General features: G+C 41.9%; 1 protein-coding gene across 1 annotated transcript; it reads right to left on the bottom strand.

Moving 5' to 3' along the window:
• Positions 1 to 733: 733 nt before the first annotated feature.
• Positions 734 to 1,714, bottom strand: LOC143420724 (olfactory receptor 1500-like). Its single transcript, XM_076888838.1, has one exon. The coding sequence runs from the start codon at positions 1,712 to 1,714 to the stop codon at positions 734 to 736; it is 981 nt and encodes a 326-aa protein (XP_076744953.1).
• Positions 1,715 to 17,164: the final 15,450 nt, after the last annotated feature.

The raw sequence follows: 17,164 nt of genomic DNA on the forward strand, positions 1-17,164 counted from the left end.
AACATTTCTGGGTTTCTACCAGTTTAGTCAGTCCTTTACATTATATTTACATTTTGGTTGGACATTCTTTGAAACTCTAATCAAAGGCGGCCCATATCCACATAGAATCTGGAAGAAAGAGAAGTTGGAAGGCTTCCTGACATATTCTCATAGCAGAAAATTATCTATTTAAACAGTCATTAAAATGTATTTCTGTAGTTATATAGTAGCTTTACTGAATCTCACTTTGAAAAAAAACAAAACAAGCATATGTCATGCTGCAATGCATATTTCTCAGAAAGGCAACCCTTACATTTGGCTAAAGATAAATGTGATTAGTTATCACTATCACCTCACAGCATAAAGGTCCCTACTTTGAATCTAATCTTTCACCTTTCCATGCTTTCCCTGTTTGTGCATGACTTGTCAACAGGCTTTATTTTATTTTATTTTATTTATGATAAACTCCTAAGCTTTCACGTTCATAAACTGACCCATAGTTGTGAATAAGTATCTGTATGTCTCTCTGTGTTGGTCCTAACAGTAACAATTACAGTTGCTTAAAAAATTACAAATCACAAATCTTTGCTACAGGATGTGTTTTCAAATCAATCACACACTGCCCCGTGAAGTGTGACATTTGTAATTTGGGTTCTATTTGGAAGTACTTAAACATACTTGAACATTTTTATTTTATTTTATATGCATTCCTTAAATAAACAAAGGGGTAAAAATATTTATGCCAAATTTATTCTTACTTTTTAAATTTGACTTTTCTATTTTTGTAGTGTGTTGTGATTTTTAAGAACTTCTTCAGAGATTCTTTGATTTCTCGTGTCTGAAGAACATATATGATAGGGTTCAGCATTGGAGGAAAGACTGATGTCAGAGACAGGTTTATGATTCTGGCATGTGGCTCTATGTTTGCACGTAGAATAAATGTGATTAATATTGGGAGGAAATAGATTGCCACTAATGAAAGATGAGCTGTGCAGGTTTTAAAGCCCTTCATTCTTTCTCGAACTGTGGCTACCTTAGCTAAAGCATAGCCTATACTCAGATAACTCAACAAAACAAACAAAAGAGGAAGCCAAAGAATAAGAGCTGGCAAAATCCAAGCAGTTATATCGCTGGGTGTATAATCATTGCATGCAAGCCGGTATATCTGACCATGGTCACAAAAAAAGCTTTTAATAACGACTGACTCACAGAGGGAAAGCCTTGTAAGAAGGCCAGTTGCAATAAGTACAACAATAATGACAAACACCCAGAAAGAGGCAATTAAACAGAACATGAACTTTTGAGTCACCTTCAGTTGATAATGCAGTGGGTAAACGATCGCCATAACTCTGTCATATGACAGTGCAACCAGATTTAGAGCTTGCATCGAAAGGAATACATAGCAGAAAAACAGGAATGTCAAGCAGTCATTATAGGAAATGTGAGGGTGATTAAACAAAAAGATATCGAGAACCTTTGGCACCATGGCAGAGTTACCTAACAGATCAACCAATGCAAGATTGAAAACTGCAATATATTTCGGTGTTCTTAGATTGTGATCCAAATATATTGTGGCCATGACAGCTGTGTTTGCCAGGACAGAAATAATATAAACAAAAAACAGAAAGGCATAATAATATTTTATATTAGGAATGCCAATAAATCCACTTATAATGAAAAATGCAGGACGCAAAAAAGTGATATTTTTTCCAAGTGCAGAGTTGAAAAGATCCATTGGCAAAAAATCTTAGAGTCTTATATTGCCTAAGCTGTGATAATGCAGACAGCAGTACTGCACATCATGATTCTGTTATGCAAACTGGAGTACCCCAGATGATGAAGTTCTAGCTGACTCCCTCAGCGTTTATATTTATCAAACCAATAGCTACTCTGGTTTGATAGCTGGTGTGTGTGTGTGTGTGTGTGTGTGTGTGTGTGTGTGTGTGTGTGTGTGTGTGTGTTATCAGTGGGGGTGAGCTGGGTGGGTGGTGGGAGGTAGTTTCACATGTTGCTTTTTTCCTTTGTTGTTTGATATAGGTTTTTAAATGTTCAGCATTTTTCAATAATTCAAAATTTATACTGTGCCAATATGTTACAAAGTGAGAGGTCTGAACTGCCAGAACAGTTTAAAACCTGGACTCTTGCTCTATGTAGCAATGCTGTTGCACTACTTGTCACAATGACTCTGTGTGGCAGGCAGTGTATGGGCCCTAATGCAGGACTTGGATGCAGAACTAAACTCAAAAGTCATCTTTATTGCTGGAACCTTTCAATAAACAAAGTAAAGCTGGGTTAAAGTTGAAGTTGGGCCCAAGTTCAATTCAATTCAATTCAATTCAATTGTATTTATATAGCGCCAAATCACAACAAAAGTCGCCTTAAGGCGCTTCATAGATACAGAGAAAAACCCAACAATCATATGACCCTCTATGAGCAAGCACTTTGGCGACAGTGGGAAGGAAAAACTCCCTTTTAACAGGAAGAAACCTCCAGCAGAACCAGGCTCAGGGAGGGGCGGCCATCTGCTGCGACCGGTTGGGGTGAGAGAAGGAAGACAGGATAAAAGACATGCTGTGGAAGAGAGACAGAGGTTAATAACAGATATGATTCAATGCAGAGAGGTCTGTTAATACATAGTGAGTGAGAAAGGTGACTGGAAAGGAAAAACTCAATGCATCATGGGAATCCCCCGGCAGCCTACGTCTATTGCAGCATAACTAAGGGAGGATTCAGGGTCACCTGGTCCAGCCCTAACTATATGCTTTAGCAAAAAGGAAAGTTTTAAGTCTAATCTTAAAAGTAGAGATAGTGTCTGTCTCCCGAATCCAAACTGGAAGCTGGTTCCACAGAAGAGGGGCCTGAAAACTGAAGGCTCTCCCTCCCATTCTACTTTTAAATACTCTAGGAACAACAAGCAGGCCTGCAGTGCGAGAGCGAAGTGCTCTAATAGGGTGATATGGTACTACAAGGTCATTAAGATAAGATGGGGCCTGATTATTTAAGACCTTGTATGTGAGGAGCAGGATTTTGAATTCAATTCTGGACTTAACAGGAAGCCAATGAAGGGAAGCCAAAACAGGAGAAATATGCTCTCTCTTTCTAGTCCCTGTCAGTACTCTTGCTGCAGCATTTTGGATTAGCTGAAGGCTTTTCAGTGAGTTTTTTGGACATCCTGATAATAATGAATTACAGTAGTCCAGCCTGGAAGTAATAAATGCATGAACTAGTTTTTCAGCGTCACTCTGAGACAGGATATTTCTAATTTTAGAGATGTTGCGCAAATGGAAGAAAGCAGTCTTACATATTTGTTTAATATGTGCGTTGAAGGACATGTCCTGGTCAAAAATGACTCCAAGGTTCCTCACAGCGTTACTGGAGGCCAAGGTAATGCCATCCAGGGTAAGAATCTGGTTAGATACCATATTTCTAAGATTTTCAGGGCCGAGTACAATAACCTCAGTTTTATCTGAATTAAGAAGCAGAAAGTTAGCGGCCATCCAGGTCTTTATGTCTTTAAGACATTCATGCAGTTTAACTAATTGGTGTGTGTTATCTGGCTACATGGACAGATAGAGCTGGGTGTCATCAGCATAGCAGTGAAAATGTATGCTATGTCTTCTAATGATGCTGCCTAAGGGAAGCATGTATAATATAAACAGAATTGGTCCTAGCACTGAACCCTGTGGAACTCCATAATTAACCTCAGTGTGTGAAGAGGACTCTCCATTTACATGCACAAATTGGAGTCTATTAGATAGATATGATACAAACTACTGCAGTGCAGTACCTGTAATACCTACAGCATGTTCTAATCGCTCTAATAACGTCAGACACATAAAAACCAAAATTTCCAGAAGCCTCGCAGTTTTGAACAAAGTGAAACAATTCCTTGATAAAGATGCACTTTGTACTCTGTACTGTACCCTGGTTCTTCCATATCTTACATATTGTGTGGAAGTGTGGGGAAATACATATAAAAATACAACTAATCCATTAGTCACAGTACAGAAACGAGCACTGCGTATTATTCACAAGGCTGGTTATCTAGATCATACTCACAAATTCTTTCTTCAGGCAAAGTTACTTAAATTCCAGGATCTGGTTAATTACAATACATCCATAATTTTGTATAAAGCTTTTACTAAACTTTTACCGGCAAATTTACAAACTAGATTTGAAATTCGAGAAAAGGTTTATAATGTGAGAGGCTTTGGAGAATTCAAATTACCCAGAACTCGAACAACCCGTAAAGGTTTTTGTGTGTCTGTATGTGGTGTGAAAATCTGGAACAGTCTGAGTTTACAATTGACACAATGCAAAAATATTCATAGATTTAAATTCCTCTACAAACAGTTGGTCTGGTCACAGTATACTCAATGATGGTTTTTAGTGTGCTCTGTAATGTCTGTTCTCTTACCATTGCTGGTATGGATTCAAAAAAAAAAAAAAGTGTGCGTATGTATGTACATATATGTACATGTGTGTGTAGATATATATGTATGTATATGTATGTGTGCTTGTTACTTGTAGTTACCTGTGGTAATGCAATTTATAATTTACATATTCTGTATTCAGTTATGAAGGCTCTAATTGTTGTTTGCGAGCTGCCGTTTAGATGCTTGTATGTGCCCGGGGCTGTTGATGGGTCTGTATGCAATGATGGGCGTAGCTGCGGGAAGTTTATTGTTTTTTTTGTTGATGAGTGAATATAGGGGTGGGATTTAATAAGTTTTCTTCGTCCCACTTCTTTTTCAGGCAATTTTTGTTTTTTGTTTTGTGCATTTTATGTTCAATATAGGTATTTGTTGTGCCTGAAAATGAACAAATAAATGAAATGAATGAAAAATGAAATGAATAGGATATTATGGTCAACAGTATCGAATGCTGCAGTAAGGTCTAGCAGGACAAGCACAGAGATGAGACCACTGTCAGAGGCCATAAGAAGATCATTTGTAACCTTCACTAAAGCTGTTTCTGTGCTGTGATGAGCTCTGAAACCTGACTGAAACTCTTCAAATAAACCATTGCTCTGCAGATGATCTGTTAGCTGTTTGACAACTACTCTTTCAAGGATTTTTGATACGAAAGGAAGGTTGGAGATTGGCCTATAATTAGCTAAGACTGCTGGGTCTAGAGATGGCTTTTTGAGTAAAGGTTTAACTACAGCCAGCTTGAAGGCCTGTGGTACATAGCCGATTATTAGAGATAAATGATGATCAAATGATCAACCTAAGATCGAAGAATTAATTAATGGCAGGACTTCTTTGAGCAGTTTTGTAGGAATGGGGTCTAAAAGACACGTTGATGGTTTGGAGGAAGTAATTATTGAAGTTAACTCAGAAAGATAAATTGGAGAAAAAGAGTCTAACTTAACATCAATGGTACTAAGAGTAGCTGTAGATAATATTACATCTGTGGGATGATTACTGGTAATTTTTTCTCTAATGATAAAAATTTTATTTGTGAAGAAGTTCATGAAGTCATTACTAGTTAACGTTAAAGGGATGGTTGGCTCAAAAGAGCTCTGACTTTTTGTCAGCCTGGCTACAGTGCTGAAGAGAAACCTGGGGTTGTTCTTATTTTCTTCAATCAGTGATGAATAGTAAGATGTTCTGGCTTTGCGGAGGGCTTTCTTATAAAGCAGCAAACTATTTCTCCAGGCTAAATGATGATCCTCTAAATTTGTAACACGCCATTTCCTCTCCAGATTACGAGTCATCTGCTTTAGGGTACGTGTTTGAGAATTATACCACGGAGTCAGGTACTTCTGATTAGAGACCTTAGTTTTCACTGGAGCTACAGTATCCAGAGTGGTACGTAGTGAGGAGGTGAAATTATTAACAAGATAATCGACCTCTGTTGGGGTAGCGTTCAGATAGCTGCTCTGCTCTGTGTTGGTACAGGGCATTGAAGATGATAACAGTGGGTGGATTATATTCTTAAACTTAGTTACAGCGCTTTCAGAAAGACATCTACTTTGATAAAGTCTACTCTCCACCGCTGTGTAATCAATTATTGTAAATGTAAATGTTATCAGGAAATGATCAGACAGGAGAGGATTTTCAGGAAACACTGTTAAATGTTCAGTTTCTATGCCATATGTTAAAACAAGATCTAGAGTGTGATTAAAGTGGTGGGTGGGTTCTTTTACATTTTGAGAGAAACCAATTGAGTCTAATAACAGACTAAATGCCATGTTGAGGCTGTCATTTTTAGCATCTACATGGATGTTAAAATCACCCACAATAATTATTTTATCTGAGCTCAGAACTAAATTAGATATAAAGTCTGAGAAATCAGACAGAAACTCTGTGTAAGGCCCAGGTGGACGATAGATGATAACAAGTAATACTGGTTTCTGAGTTTCACAGCTGGGGTGGACAATGTTAAGCATCAGGCTTTCAAATGAATTAAAAGTCTGTCTTGGTCTTTCGTTAATTAATAGGCTGGTGTGAAAAATTGCTGCCACACCGCCCCCTCGGCCTGTGCTTCGAGATTTCTGGTAGTTAGAATGACTCGGGGGTGTTGATTCATTTAAACTAACATAATCATCCTGCTGCAACCAGGTTTCTGTAAGGCAGAGTAAATCAATTTGTTGATCAATTATTAAGTCATGTACCAACAGAGACTTGGAGGAGAGAGACCTAATATTTAATAATCCACAATTTCACTGTTTTACTCTTTGGTTCAGGTGTGGATACTGTATTGTTCTTTCTTTGTAATTGTTTATGTTTAAGTTGTTTGTTGCTGGTTTTTAGTTTGTTTTTTGTCTTTTTGGAAGCTGACACAGTCTCTATGGAGATGGGTTTTTGGGGGGGTAGCAGGAGGAGAGAAGCTGCAGAGAGGCGTGTAAGACTGCAACTCTGCTTCCTGGTCCCAACTCTGGATAGTCATATTTTGGGGGGTTTAATAAATTTTTCCATATTTCTAGAAATGAGAGCTGCTCCATCCAAAGTGGGATGGATGCCGTCTCTCCTAACAAGACCAGGTTTCCTCCAGAAGGTTTGCCAATTATCTATGAAGCCCACATCGTTTCTGGGACACCACTCAGACAGCCAGCAATTTAAGGAGAACATGCGGCTAAACATGTCACTCCTGGTCTGATTGGGGAGGGGACCAGAGAAAACTACAGAGTCCGACATTGTTTTAGCAAAGTTGTACACCGATTCAATATTTATTTTAGTGACCTCCGATTGGCGTAAGCGGGTGTCATTACTGCCGACGTGAATTATAATTTTACTGAATTTACGTTTACCCTTAGCCAGCAGTTTTAAATTTCCTTCAATGTCGCCTGCTCTGGCCCCTGGAAGACAATTGACTATGGTTGCCGGTGTCTCTAGCTTCACATGTCTGAGAACAGAATCACCAATTACCAGAGTTTGACCCTCGCCGAGTGGGGAAAAACGGTTAGACACATGAACGGGTTGGTGGTGTACCTGGGGCTTCTGTTTAGGACTATGCTTCCTCCTCACCGTCACCCAGCCGCCCTCTTTCCCCAGCTGCTTGGGGTCTGCCGGGGAATAGCTAGCGGGGCCTACGCTATCTTCGGCTGTACCAGCTACAGGGGCCTGGCTAGCTACGGGTGAATGAAGGGTGCGAAGCCGAGTCTCCAATTGAGTAATCCTGGCCTCTAGAGCTGCAAATATGCTACATTTGTTACAGATATCATTACTGCTAAAGGAGGCCGAGGAGTAACTAAACATCTGACACAATGAGCAAGAAAGTGCAGGAGGGACAGGTGAAGTAGCCATGGTGCTAATGAGTCGGCTACGAGCTAAGCTAAGCTAGCGAAACAGTACAGAGACAGTGAGTGAATACTTTGGCTATAAATTAGGTAGTGAGTACACAGAAAGTGTGCTTCGGATAAAGCACGTGAAGATTATACTATGAAAGAAGAATGTATTTAAAAGTTGTTAATTAAATTGCTAAGCAAATAAGCTACTCAGAAACACCACTGTGTTTGAGCAGGAACAGGAAGTGATACTCTACCGCAGAGCGAGCGAACACCAATTTCATTCACATTTGTGGAGGAATGTGGAGAGACAGTATCGATTGCTGCAGTTGGGGAGCAGTCTCTGCAGGCGGTGAGATGTGCAGAGACAGCAAATGCCTCCAACAAGCTCAAGCGTGAAACCTCTGATGAACAGGTAGGCATCTTCGAAGCAGTAGTTCTTTCACTAGGCTGAAGTGATACACCATTAGTGGGAAGTGGGAAGGAAAAACTCCCTTTTAACAGGAAAAAATCCTCAGACAGAAGGGAAGGTCAGCCATCTGCTGCGACTGGCTGGAGGTGAGCAGAGGAACAATAGACAAAACCAGACTGTAGAAGCAAGCCAGAGACTAATAATAACCAATGATTAAATGCAAAGTTGTGTATAAACAGTCAGTCAAAAAAAGATGAGGAAAAGAAATAGTGCATCTCAGGAACCCCCCAGCAGCCCAGGCCTTTTAAGGGTGGATGTCAAGGTCACCCACTCCCATTCTATGATATGGTACCATGAGGCCTTTAAGATAAGATGGGTTCAGATTTGTCATGGTCTGGGTAGGTACCTGCAGGTCTCCAACAGCGGCTCCTCCTCCTTTAGGCAGAGATTGGTTGCTCCTCCCTGGCTGACCACCTGTGGGCAATTATTCCGGCAGCATATAAGACCTGCGCACTCAACCGTTCATCGTCTGAGTATCTGCTATCCCCATGTTAGTCAAGTGGAGTGTGATTGCTTTGTCCAGAACCCGTGTGACGACTTACCTGTTTTTCTTGTCCTCAGAGGTAGCTCCTGGAGTGGAGGTCTCGCCTCCCTCATCCCCGCCTTCCTGGACCTGGGCCACCTGCTGCTGGTACGACGTTGCCAACTGGCCCGCCACTCACTTGAATGCCTCCCCACGCCTCGACCGCATCCGGGCCTTCCGCCCCACCTGTCCCCTTCACCTGAAACCAAGTAAGGCAACTCAGTTTGACTGTGGAGGATCGCCGATTGTCTGCTGGATCCCGTTGACTGTGCTCTCCTCTCATTACAGTGCCCCGGCCACTTCATAGCCCAGTTTCCACCTCTCCACTGCCTCAGTTGTTCAGCTGCACCCTAGAGTTGTCTAGGTCACCCTTAGTTAACTTAGTTTTTCTGCGCGCCTCTAGTGTGGTGGCGTCGTGTTGTTTTGCTGGTGTTTAACTGTGGGGGGGGGGGGGGGGGGAATAAGCCTTCTGTTCACTTACAGTCTCGCTTCCGGTTTGGTTTCTGCACTTGTGTCCATCTCTGTTATCTCGTGCCGCTGGGCCGTGACAAGATTATTAAAGATCTTATATGTGATCAGAAAGATTTTGAATTTTAGTTCTTGATGTAATGTGAGCCAATGAAGAGAAACCAGTATGGGAGAAATATGATTAAGTATGTGCATTGATAATATTCATCAACAACTAAACGGGATTGTAGAAGACAAAACTAGAGGCTAACTCCAAGGCTACTGCACAAGTCACCATCAAATGTGGAATATGCCAACATGCGCAATATGTCCCTATGCTATTCTGATTAGGCATCAACCCCAAAGCCCGCTCATTGCTAAGGGTGTTTATGGATATACTCAACAAAAATATAAACGCAACACCTTTGTTACTGCTCCCATTCCCCATGGGATGGACGTAGAGACCTAAAATTCATTCCAGATACACAATATAACCATCCCTCCCAAACAGTGGTCACAAAATCAGTCCAAATGTGTGGTAGTGGGCACATCTGCTATATTGAGATAATCCATCCCACCTCACAGGTGTGCCACATCAGGATGCTGATCTGACATCATGAGTAGTGCACAGGTGTACCTCAGACTGCCCACAACAAAAGGCCACCCTGGAATGTGCAGTTTTGTCTCACAGCAAAATGCCACAGATGCCACAAGCAATGAGGGAGCGTGCAATTGGCATGCTGACAGCAGGAATGTCAACCAGATCTGTCGCCCGTGCATTGAATGTTCATTTCTCAACCATAAGCCGTCTCCACAGGCGTTTCAGAGAATATGGCAGCACATCCAACCGGCCTCACAACCGCAGACCTCGTGTAACCACACCAGCCCAGGACCTCCACATCCAGCAGGTTCACCTCCAAGATCGTCTGAGACCAGCCACCCAGACAGCTGCTGGAACAATTGGTTTGCACAACCAAACAATTTCTGCACAAACTGTCAGAAACCGTCTCAGGGACGCTCAACTGCATGCCCGTCGTCCTCATCGGGGTCTTGACCTGACTCCAGCTCGTCGCCATAACAGACTTGTGTGGGCAAATGCTCACATTCGATGGCGTCTGGCACGTTGGAGAGGTGATTGGGGAGGGGACCAGAGAAAACTACAGAGTCCGACATTGTTTTAGCAAAGTTGTACACCGATTCAATATTTATTTTAGTGACCTCCGATTGGCGTAAGCGGGTGTCATTACTGCCGACGTGAATTATAATTTTACTGAATTTACGTTTACCCTTAGCCAGCAGTTTTAAATTTCCTTCAATGTCGCCTGCTCTGGCCCCTGGAAGACAATTGACTATGGTTGCCGGTGTCTCTAGCTTCACATGTCTGAGAACAGAATCACCAATTACCAGAGTTTGACCCTCGCCGAGTGGGGAAAAACGGTTAGACACATGAACGGGTTGGTGGTGTACCTGGGGCTTCTGTTTAGGACTATGCTTCCTCCTCACCGTCACCCAGCCGCCCTCTTTCCCCAGCTGCTTGGGGTCTGCCAGGTGTGCGCTTCACGGATGAATCATGGTTCACATTGTTCAGGGCAGATGGCAGCTGAGAATGTCCCAGTTCTTGCATGGCCAGCATACTCACCGGACATGTCACCCATTGAGCATGTTCGGGATGTGCTTGACCGGCGTATACGACAGCGTGTACCAGTTCCCACGAATATCCAACAACCTCGCACAGCCATTGAAGTGGAGTGGACCAACATTCCACAGGCCACAATTGACAATCTGATAGACTCCATGCGACGATGTGTTGCACTGCATGAGGCAAATGGTGGTCACACCAGATACTGACCGGTTCTGGGTCCCCAGACCCCCAATAGTGCAAAAAACTGCACATTCCAGGGTGGCCTTTTGTTGTGGGCAGTCTGAGGTACACCTGTGCACTACTCATGATGTCAGATCAGCATCCTGATGTGGCACACCTGTGAGGTGGGATGGATTATCTCAATATAGCAGATGTGCCCACTACCACACATTTGGACTGATTTGTGACCACTGTTTGGGAGGGATGGTTATATTGTGTATCTGGAATGAATTTTAGGTCTCTACGTCCATCCCATGGGGAATGGGAGCAGTAACAAAGGTGTTGCGTTTATATTTTTGTTGAGTGTATGTCTGTGAAGGTTCTCAGTCATCCAGGTCATCGTAGTCAAAGGAGCTTGCAAAGAAAAGCGTCTGGACTTCTTTAAGTTGCTTGAAGACGTTTCACCTCTCATCCGAGAAGCTTCTTCAGTTCTAAGGTCAAATGGTGGGGAGTCCCAGATTTAAACCTAGTGGGAGTATCCCCCCACAGAGGGACAAAAGGACCCCCTGATGATCCTCTAATCGCCTGAGCCAAGGTGTGAAACTGGGTGTGGGTCCCAATCAGCCAGAGTTTCGGGTGAGCTCATTGTGAAACCTGGCCCCACCTTATCATGCAAATTCCTGAGGTCAGATGGCCCAGGATGTGAGTGGGCGTTAAGGCGTCTGGGGAGGGAACTCAAAACTGGATTATAGATGGCAGACAGTTGGTGTCATAAACCACCGCCTCTGTTCAAAGATGGTCGCTCACAGTGGACATAGATGGCTTCTTTCACTCCTTTTTCAAACCATCTGTCCTCTCTGTCCCAAACGGGAACATTGGCATCCTCGAAAGAGTGTCCTTTATCCTTCAGATGCAGATGGACTGCTGAGTCTTGTCCTGTGGAGGTGGCTCTTCTATGTTGTGCCATGCGATTGTGAAGTGGCTGTTTGGTCTCTCCAATGTAGAGGTCTGGGCATTCCTCGCTGCACTGTACAGCATACACCACATTGTTAAGTCTGTGTTTTGGCGTTTTGTCTTTCAGGTGAACCAGTTTTTGACTGAGCGTGTTGCTGGGTCTGAAATGCACCGGGATGTCATGCTTGGAGAAAACTCTCCTGAGTTTTTCTGATACACCGGCTACATAGGGGATGACAATGTTGTTGCGTCTGTCCTTCTTATCCTCCCTCGCTGGTGTCTGATCTTCGACCAAACTATATTCTCTTTAACTCTGATGTATATTACGGAATCTATTTTCAACACGACTCAGAAAGAGAAATAAGAGTAATATTAAAACTAAATAGCTGGAATTGTTAAATAGCTGGAGATGTTAGCCCAGTGCATCTTGTATGCACACTTTCTCACAGTGACCTTTGCATTGTAAACAATAGAAGGTCATATTAACACACAGCTTGTAAATAGACACAGAAAAAACTGGCAACCAAAAGATCTGCATGGCCTACAAGACATGCAAAACTAAGATGTTGCTTTCATCCTCCTGTTCCTGTAAAAAAAAGAAACATCCATGCTTTTTGCTCTGTGGGTGGAGGTGCAATCTTGCATATTGGTGTCAAGTCAGTCAAGTTTTTGTCAGTCCAGTCAGTCCCCATGTTTATTGCTGATAGCCGAACCTCTCGTGTCGCATTAAGTTTCTACTGCCAGCAATATGATGACATTTCAAAAAGAACAAAAATAGAATTTTAGAATGGATTACCTCGCTGAATCCTTTTAGGCAGGGACTCCCTATCTGGTTGCGTCCCAAATAAGTGACTTTCTCCAGAGCCCATTGTAATGTGGAGAAGCTCAGTTTGCGATCATTTTCCAGCAAAAATTTTACATAACGCTTTCAGATCCAATCATGCATGCCTGCTTGAAGGAGAGAAAATGGTCAAACAAAACTTTTAGTGCACTGTTTAAAAATACCAGCATAACCAAATATATAAAATCGTAGTCTTAGGGCTTATCCCTAAGTTACTGCAGTAGGTAACTGAACAAACTGGCGATCAGTAGCAGGCAGCGCTGGCTTAAATAGTCCTCCTGTAATTGGCAGCGGTTTGGGCTCAAGTGCGGCCCAGGTGGCTCCGCCCAGGAGAGAAGCCAGGGAACAATACTGATGACAAAATGCAAAAAGCCCCTAAGCTGCTCCCACAGACCATGACATTCTCTCACAAATCATTAACGTATTGCATTCATTGCTTTTAAAAAAACTTGTGTGTGATATGCAAGCTCCATTGGCAGCATTTATGACAACATGTAACTGCATATGGAGGGAGGCTCATGTGGGATTAATGCTATTAATTTACAGAAGGTTTTGTGGTTATGACACCTGTCTCCCACAGGCTAAAACTTAAAAAAAGAAGAAAAAAACCACAGAAAAACATTCATACCCACACCAATGGGCAATTTGTAATCACCAATTAACCTAACCCCACTAAGTGCATGTGTATGTACTGTAGGTGGAAGCTATGCAAACTCAGGTAGAACGTCTCAGCCAGTCGAGCAAAATATAATGTTCAACATAGAGATGGCACGATACCACTTTTTTATGTCCGATACCGATATCATAAATTTGGATGTTGGCCGATACCAATATGAATCCGATGTAGTGTGTTTTTCAATCAATAAAACTGTTTTTTTAATATCTTGCTGCATTTTGTATAAGTTCATACTCAAGTTGAAATAAACAACAACACTAAAGCTATTCTGTTATACCGGTATGTAAAAAATACACTGCACCCAAAATATTTCATAGTTCAGCAAAACTGATCAATCTAATGAACTTAAACCTACTCCATCCTCACTATTCTGGTATTTTAAAGAGTACTTAGCAGAAATATTAAGCAACCTAACTAATAGGGTTGCAAACTCCCAGCAAAAAAAAAACATAGGGAACTACCCCCCACCCCATGATGCTTAATTGACGTAATCAACTTTAATTTGATGCAGTGTGGAAAGAAAATGCACAGAAATAAATTATTTTCCAAGAATAATTAAATAGATTCAACATCTTTCTTCAACAGAATTGCAGACTGCACAGATGGTACCTTCCCAAAGGAAAAAGTAGTATAGCTAACTAGGGTATATTAGACTTAACAGTTACTATATACAGTAATGGACTTCTATATATTTTACATAAGATTAAAACTTTGGGTGTAAAATTCAGATAATTATTTATTAAAAGTGAGACATTTTAAATGAGAATAAGAAAGAAAAGTATGTCTTTGTGCCCCCTTCTCCCTGTTCATGTCCTATCGGCCCCCCTGGCTAAACTTTGCTAGATCCGCCCCTGCACAGTTACCAGCCATCAGCTACGTAGAAAAGGATCCTGGTCTAGAAAGTTATATAATATTAAATAAATTCTAACAACACCTTATCAAGCTTAAACGTGCTGCTGTTGTTCAGCCGCTGTTTTCCTCTTTCTGGTTGTTACGTCCCCTGGCTAGTCTAGGGGGTTGAAGGGACGAACATAAAGGTGGATAGAGAAGGAGGAGCCAAGATGGTAATTTTAGAAGGTTTATTTAATACTGGTGATGGGATTTGGGTTCAGACTGAGGTATAACGTCAGGGAGAGCCAAGGCCAACATAACAAACTGTTACGGCCGAGAGGTCCAGGCTGTGGGTGTGGACTCAAATGCAGACACAGAGGGAGGCAAAACGGGCAAAACGGGCGTGAACACAGTGCTTTATTTACAGTGCCTAGTGAACTTACAAAGCAGGAAACTATGAATGCCACATCTCGCTGATTCTGATGCGTCGGCGGGTCCACGGTTTGTGTTTACGTCTTTGTGCAGAATCGGTGTACCTGCTCTCATTTACTGTTTCAGTTGTTTGGTGGTGGTTGAAATGTAGTAATATTTATATTAAAAATCGATTCAGGGTTTTAATGAATCGATATCACGTTATCCAAGCCTGAATCGATTTTAATCGATAATCAAAACCTGCTCCTAGTACCTGTGTAATCATGCTTATGTACATCTGGATAATGACACAAACTAGTGTTTGGTGCTTCACTTTTTATTAAACTAAAAGACAGAAATCAGATTATAGGATCTGTAGTGTTGTTTATTTATATTATGGTGCTTATCATTTGTGATATTTATTACTGTGTGCATACTTTATAAGGAGAGATAAAAGAAAAGAAAAAATCTCTTCCTTGCTGGTTCGATCGAAGAAGAAATGCTCAAGTAACTACACTCAAAAAAGTCAACTAAGGCAGTTGTTTGATTAATTCAATAGACATTTGTCTATTGAACATGAACATATTGAGTTTAGGTTTTTAAATCATTATCAGTTGTTGGTTTAACATAAAATAACAAAAAGTTTAATGAACTAGATTTGCATTCTTCAGTTCAATTAAATGTAATTACTTTAAATCAACAACTCTAAAACCGATGCCTAGTGCGCATGCTCAAACTTCCCAGAAGTGAAGAGGCGGGAACGCGGAGAAAGTTATATGTGTTCAGTGAACTGCCATTTCCCTCTGCGGAATCTTCCACAATACAGGTAGGGCTGCCACAAACGATTATTTTGATAGTCGACTAGTCACCGATTATTTTTGCGATTAGTCGACTAATCACATCATCATCCATTGGACATACAGCATACAGCTTATTGCACCAGCAGCATCTGCTCTTATATAACTATCATTAGTTTACAGCTTTAAGTGTTTAAGGTATGTGCTAACTAAAAATGGTAAATGGCCTGTATTTATATAGCGCTTTACTAGTCCCTAAGGACCCCAAAGCGCTTTACATATCCAGTCATCCACCCATTCACCCACACTGGTGATGGCAAGCTACATTGTAGCCACAGCCACCCAGGGGCGAGGCTGCCAGACACTGGCGCCACCGGGCCCTCTGACCACCACCAGTAGGCAACGGGGGAAGTGTCTTGCCCAAGGACACAACGACCGAGACTGTCCAAGCCGGGGCTCGAACCGGCAACCTTCCAATTACAAGGCAAACTCCCAACTCTTGAGCCACAATCGCCCCAAAATAAAGACAAGATGATAGTTTATTAAAGTTTAATGAAATTTGCAGATTGTTTCGGTGAAGTTTAATAAACTCCTTGCTATCTAAAATATAACAGGACACCTGAGTATATTCTCGGCATCTCACACTTCTGATAATCAGCTGTCTGCTTGACGTTTATTCAGCTGTGTAAAAACTATAACTTTAATCTCAGCCAAACTGATTTACTCAGGAACAAATAAAATACTAAAAAAAAAGCCAAACAATAACATTTTAAGTTATCTAAGTGACTTATATATCATGTTTAACCTGAGTAGCGAAAGACGGCGGTGGGTTGGAAAACGATTTGCCGGGAGTCCGGTGTTCTCACGGGCTCTAGTGAGCCTTGAACCCCGGCTAGCTATCGAGCTGGTGAGACGTCTGTTACCCTCGTCAGAGCGCAAAACGTCGGAGCGCTTTTGAAAATATGCGGTGTCTTGATAAACTGAGCAGGTATTTGAGGTTTACACAGCTACATTCTCGCCTGAAAATATGTTAAACGTTTATTTTGTGACCCAGAAAGAATAATATGAGTAATATAAAAACTAACTAGCGGCCATCATTGTATTAGACGGTGCCAATCGGTACCGTCTAATACCTGATTCCTAATCCGCTCCGGGTATATTTATAAAAAAAAAGAAAAAGAAAGAGAAGAAAAAAAAACAAAAAAACAAACTATGAATGCTATGAACTATGAATGCTATGAACTGTGGAAGCTATGAACTGAGAACTGTGAGGCCAAACTGTGAACATGAAACTGAGTGCTATGACTAGGTGCTAGATTTCACGGATGGATCCGGGAATGGAAAAAAGGGGCAGCGGCTTGGATGGAGGTACGCAGTCACTATAATGAGAGGAGACAAGTAGTCAGTGGCAGTCTAGTGAATCACAGCTGAAGGATTAGACTATGGTGGTTAGGGCTTACGCGTTGCAGGTGTAAAGTGTCATGCGAGGAGGGGGTGTCCAGGGGGTTCCGGGTGAGGAGTGTCCAGAGAGGATCCAGAATATGCTTGAAGTGAGGGACTTGGCAGGGAGGCAGGCAGGTGTAGTCCGATGATGGAAAGGAAGCAACCAGATGACAGAACCAGCGTCCAGGCGGAGATGTGAGTAGTCTAGGTTGGGAAGCGCGACTGCCAGGTGGGTCCTATGACAAAGAAAACACGGT

This window comes from Maylandia zebra, linkage group LG10 (assembly GCF_041146795.1).
Source record: "Maylandia zebra isolate NMK-2024a linkage group LG10, Mzebra_GT3a, whole genome shotgun sequence".
Taxonomy (NCBI): domain Eukaryota; kingdom Metazoa; phylum Chordata; class Actinopteri; order Cichliformes; family Cichlidae; genus Maylandia; species Maylandia zebra.

Excerpts from the sequence above, each read along its gene's own strand:
- LOC143420724 (XM_076888838.1), bottom strand. The coding sequence starts at position 1,714 with ATGGATCTTTTCAACTCTGCACTTGGAAAAAATATCACTTTTTTGCGT.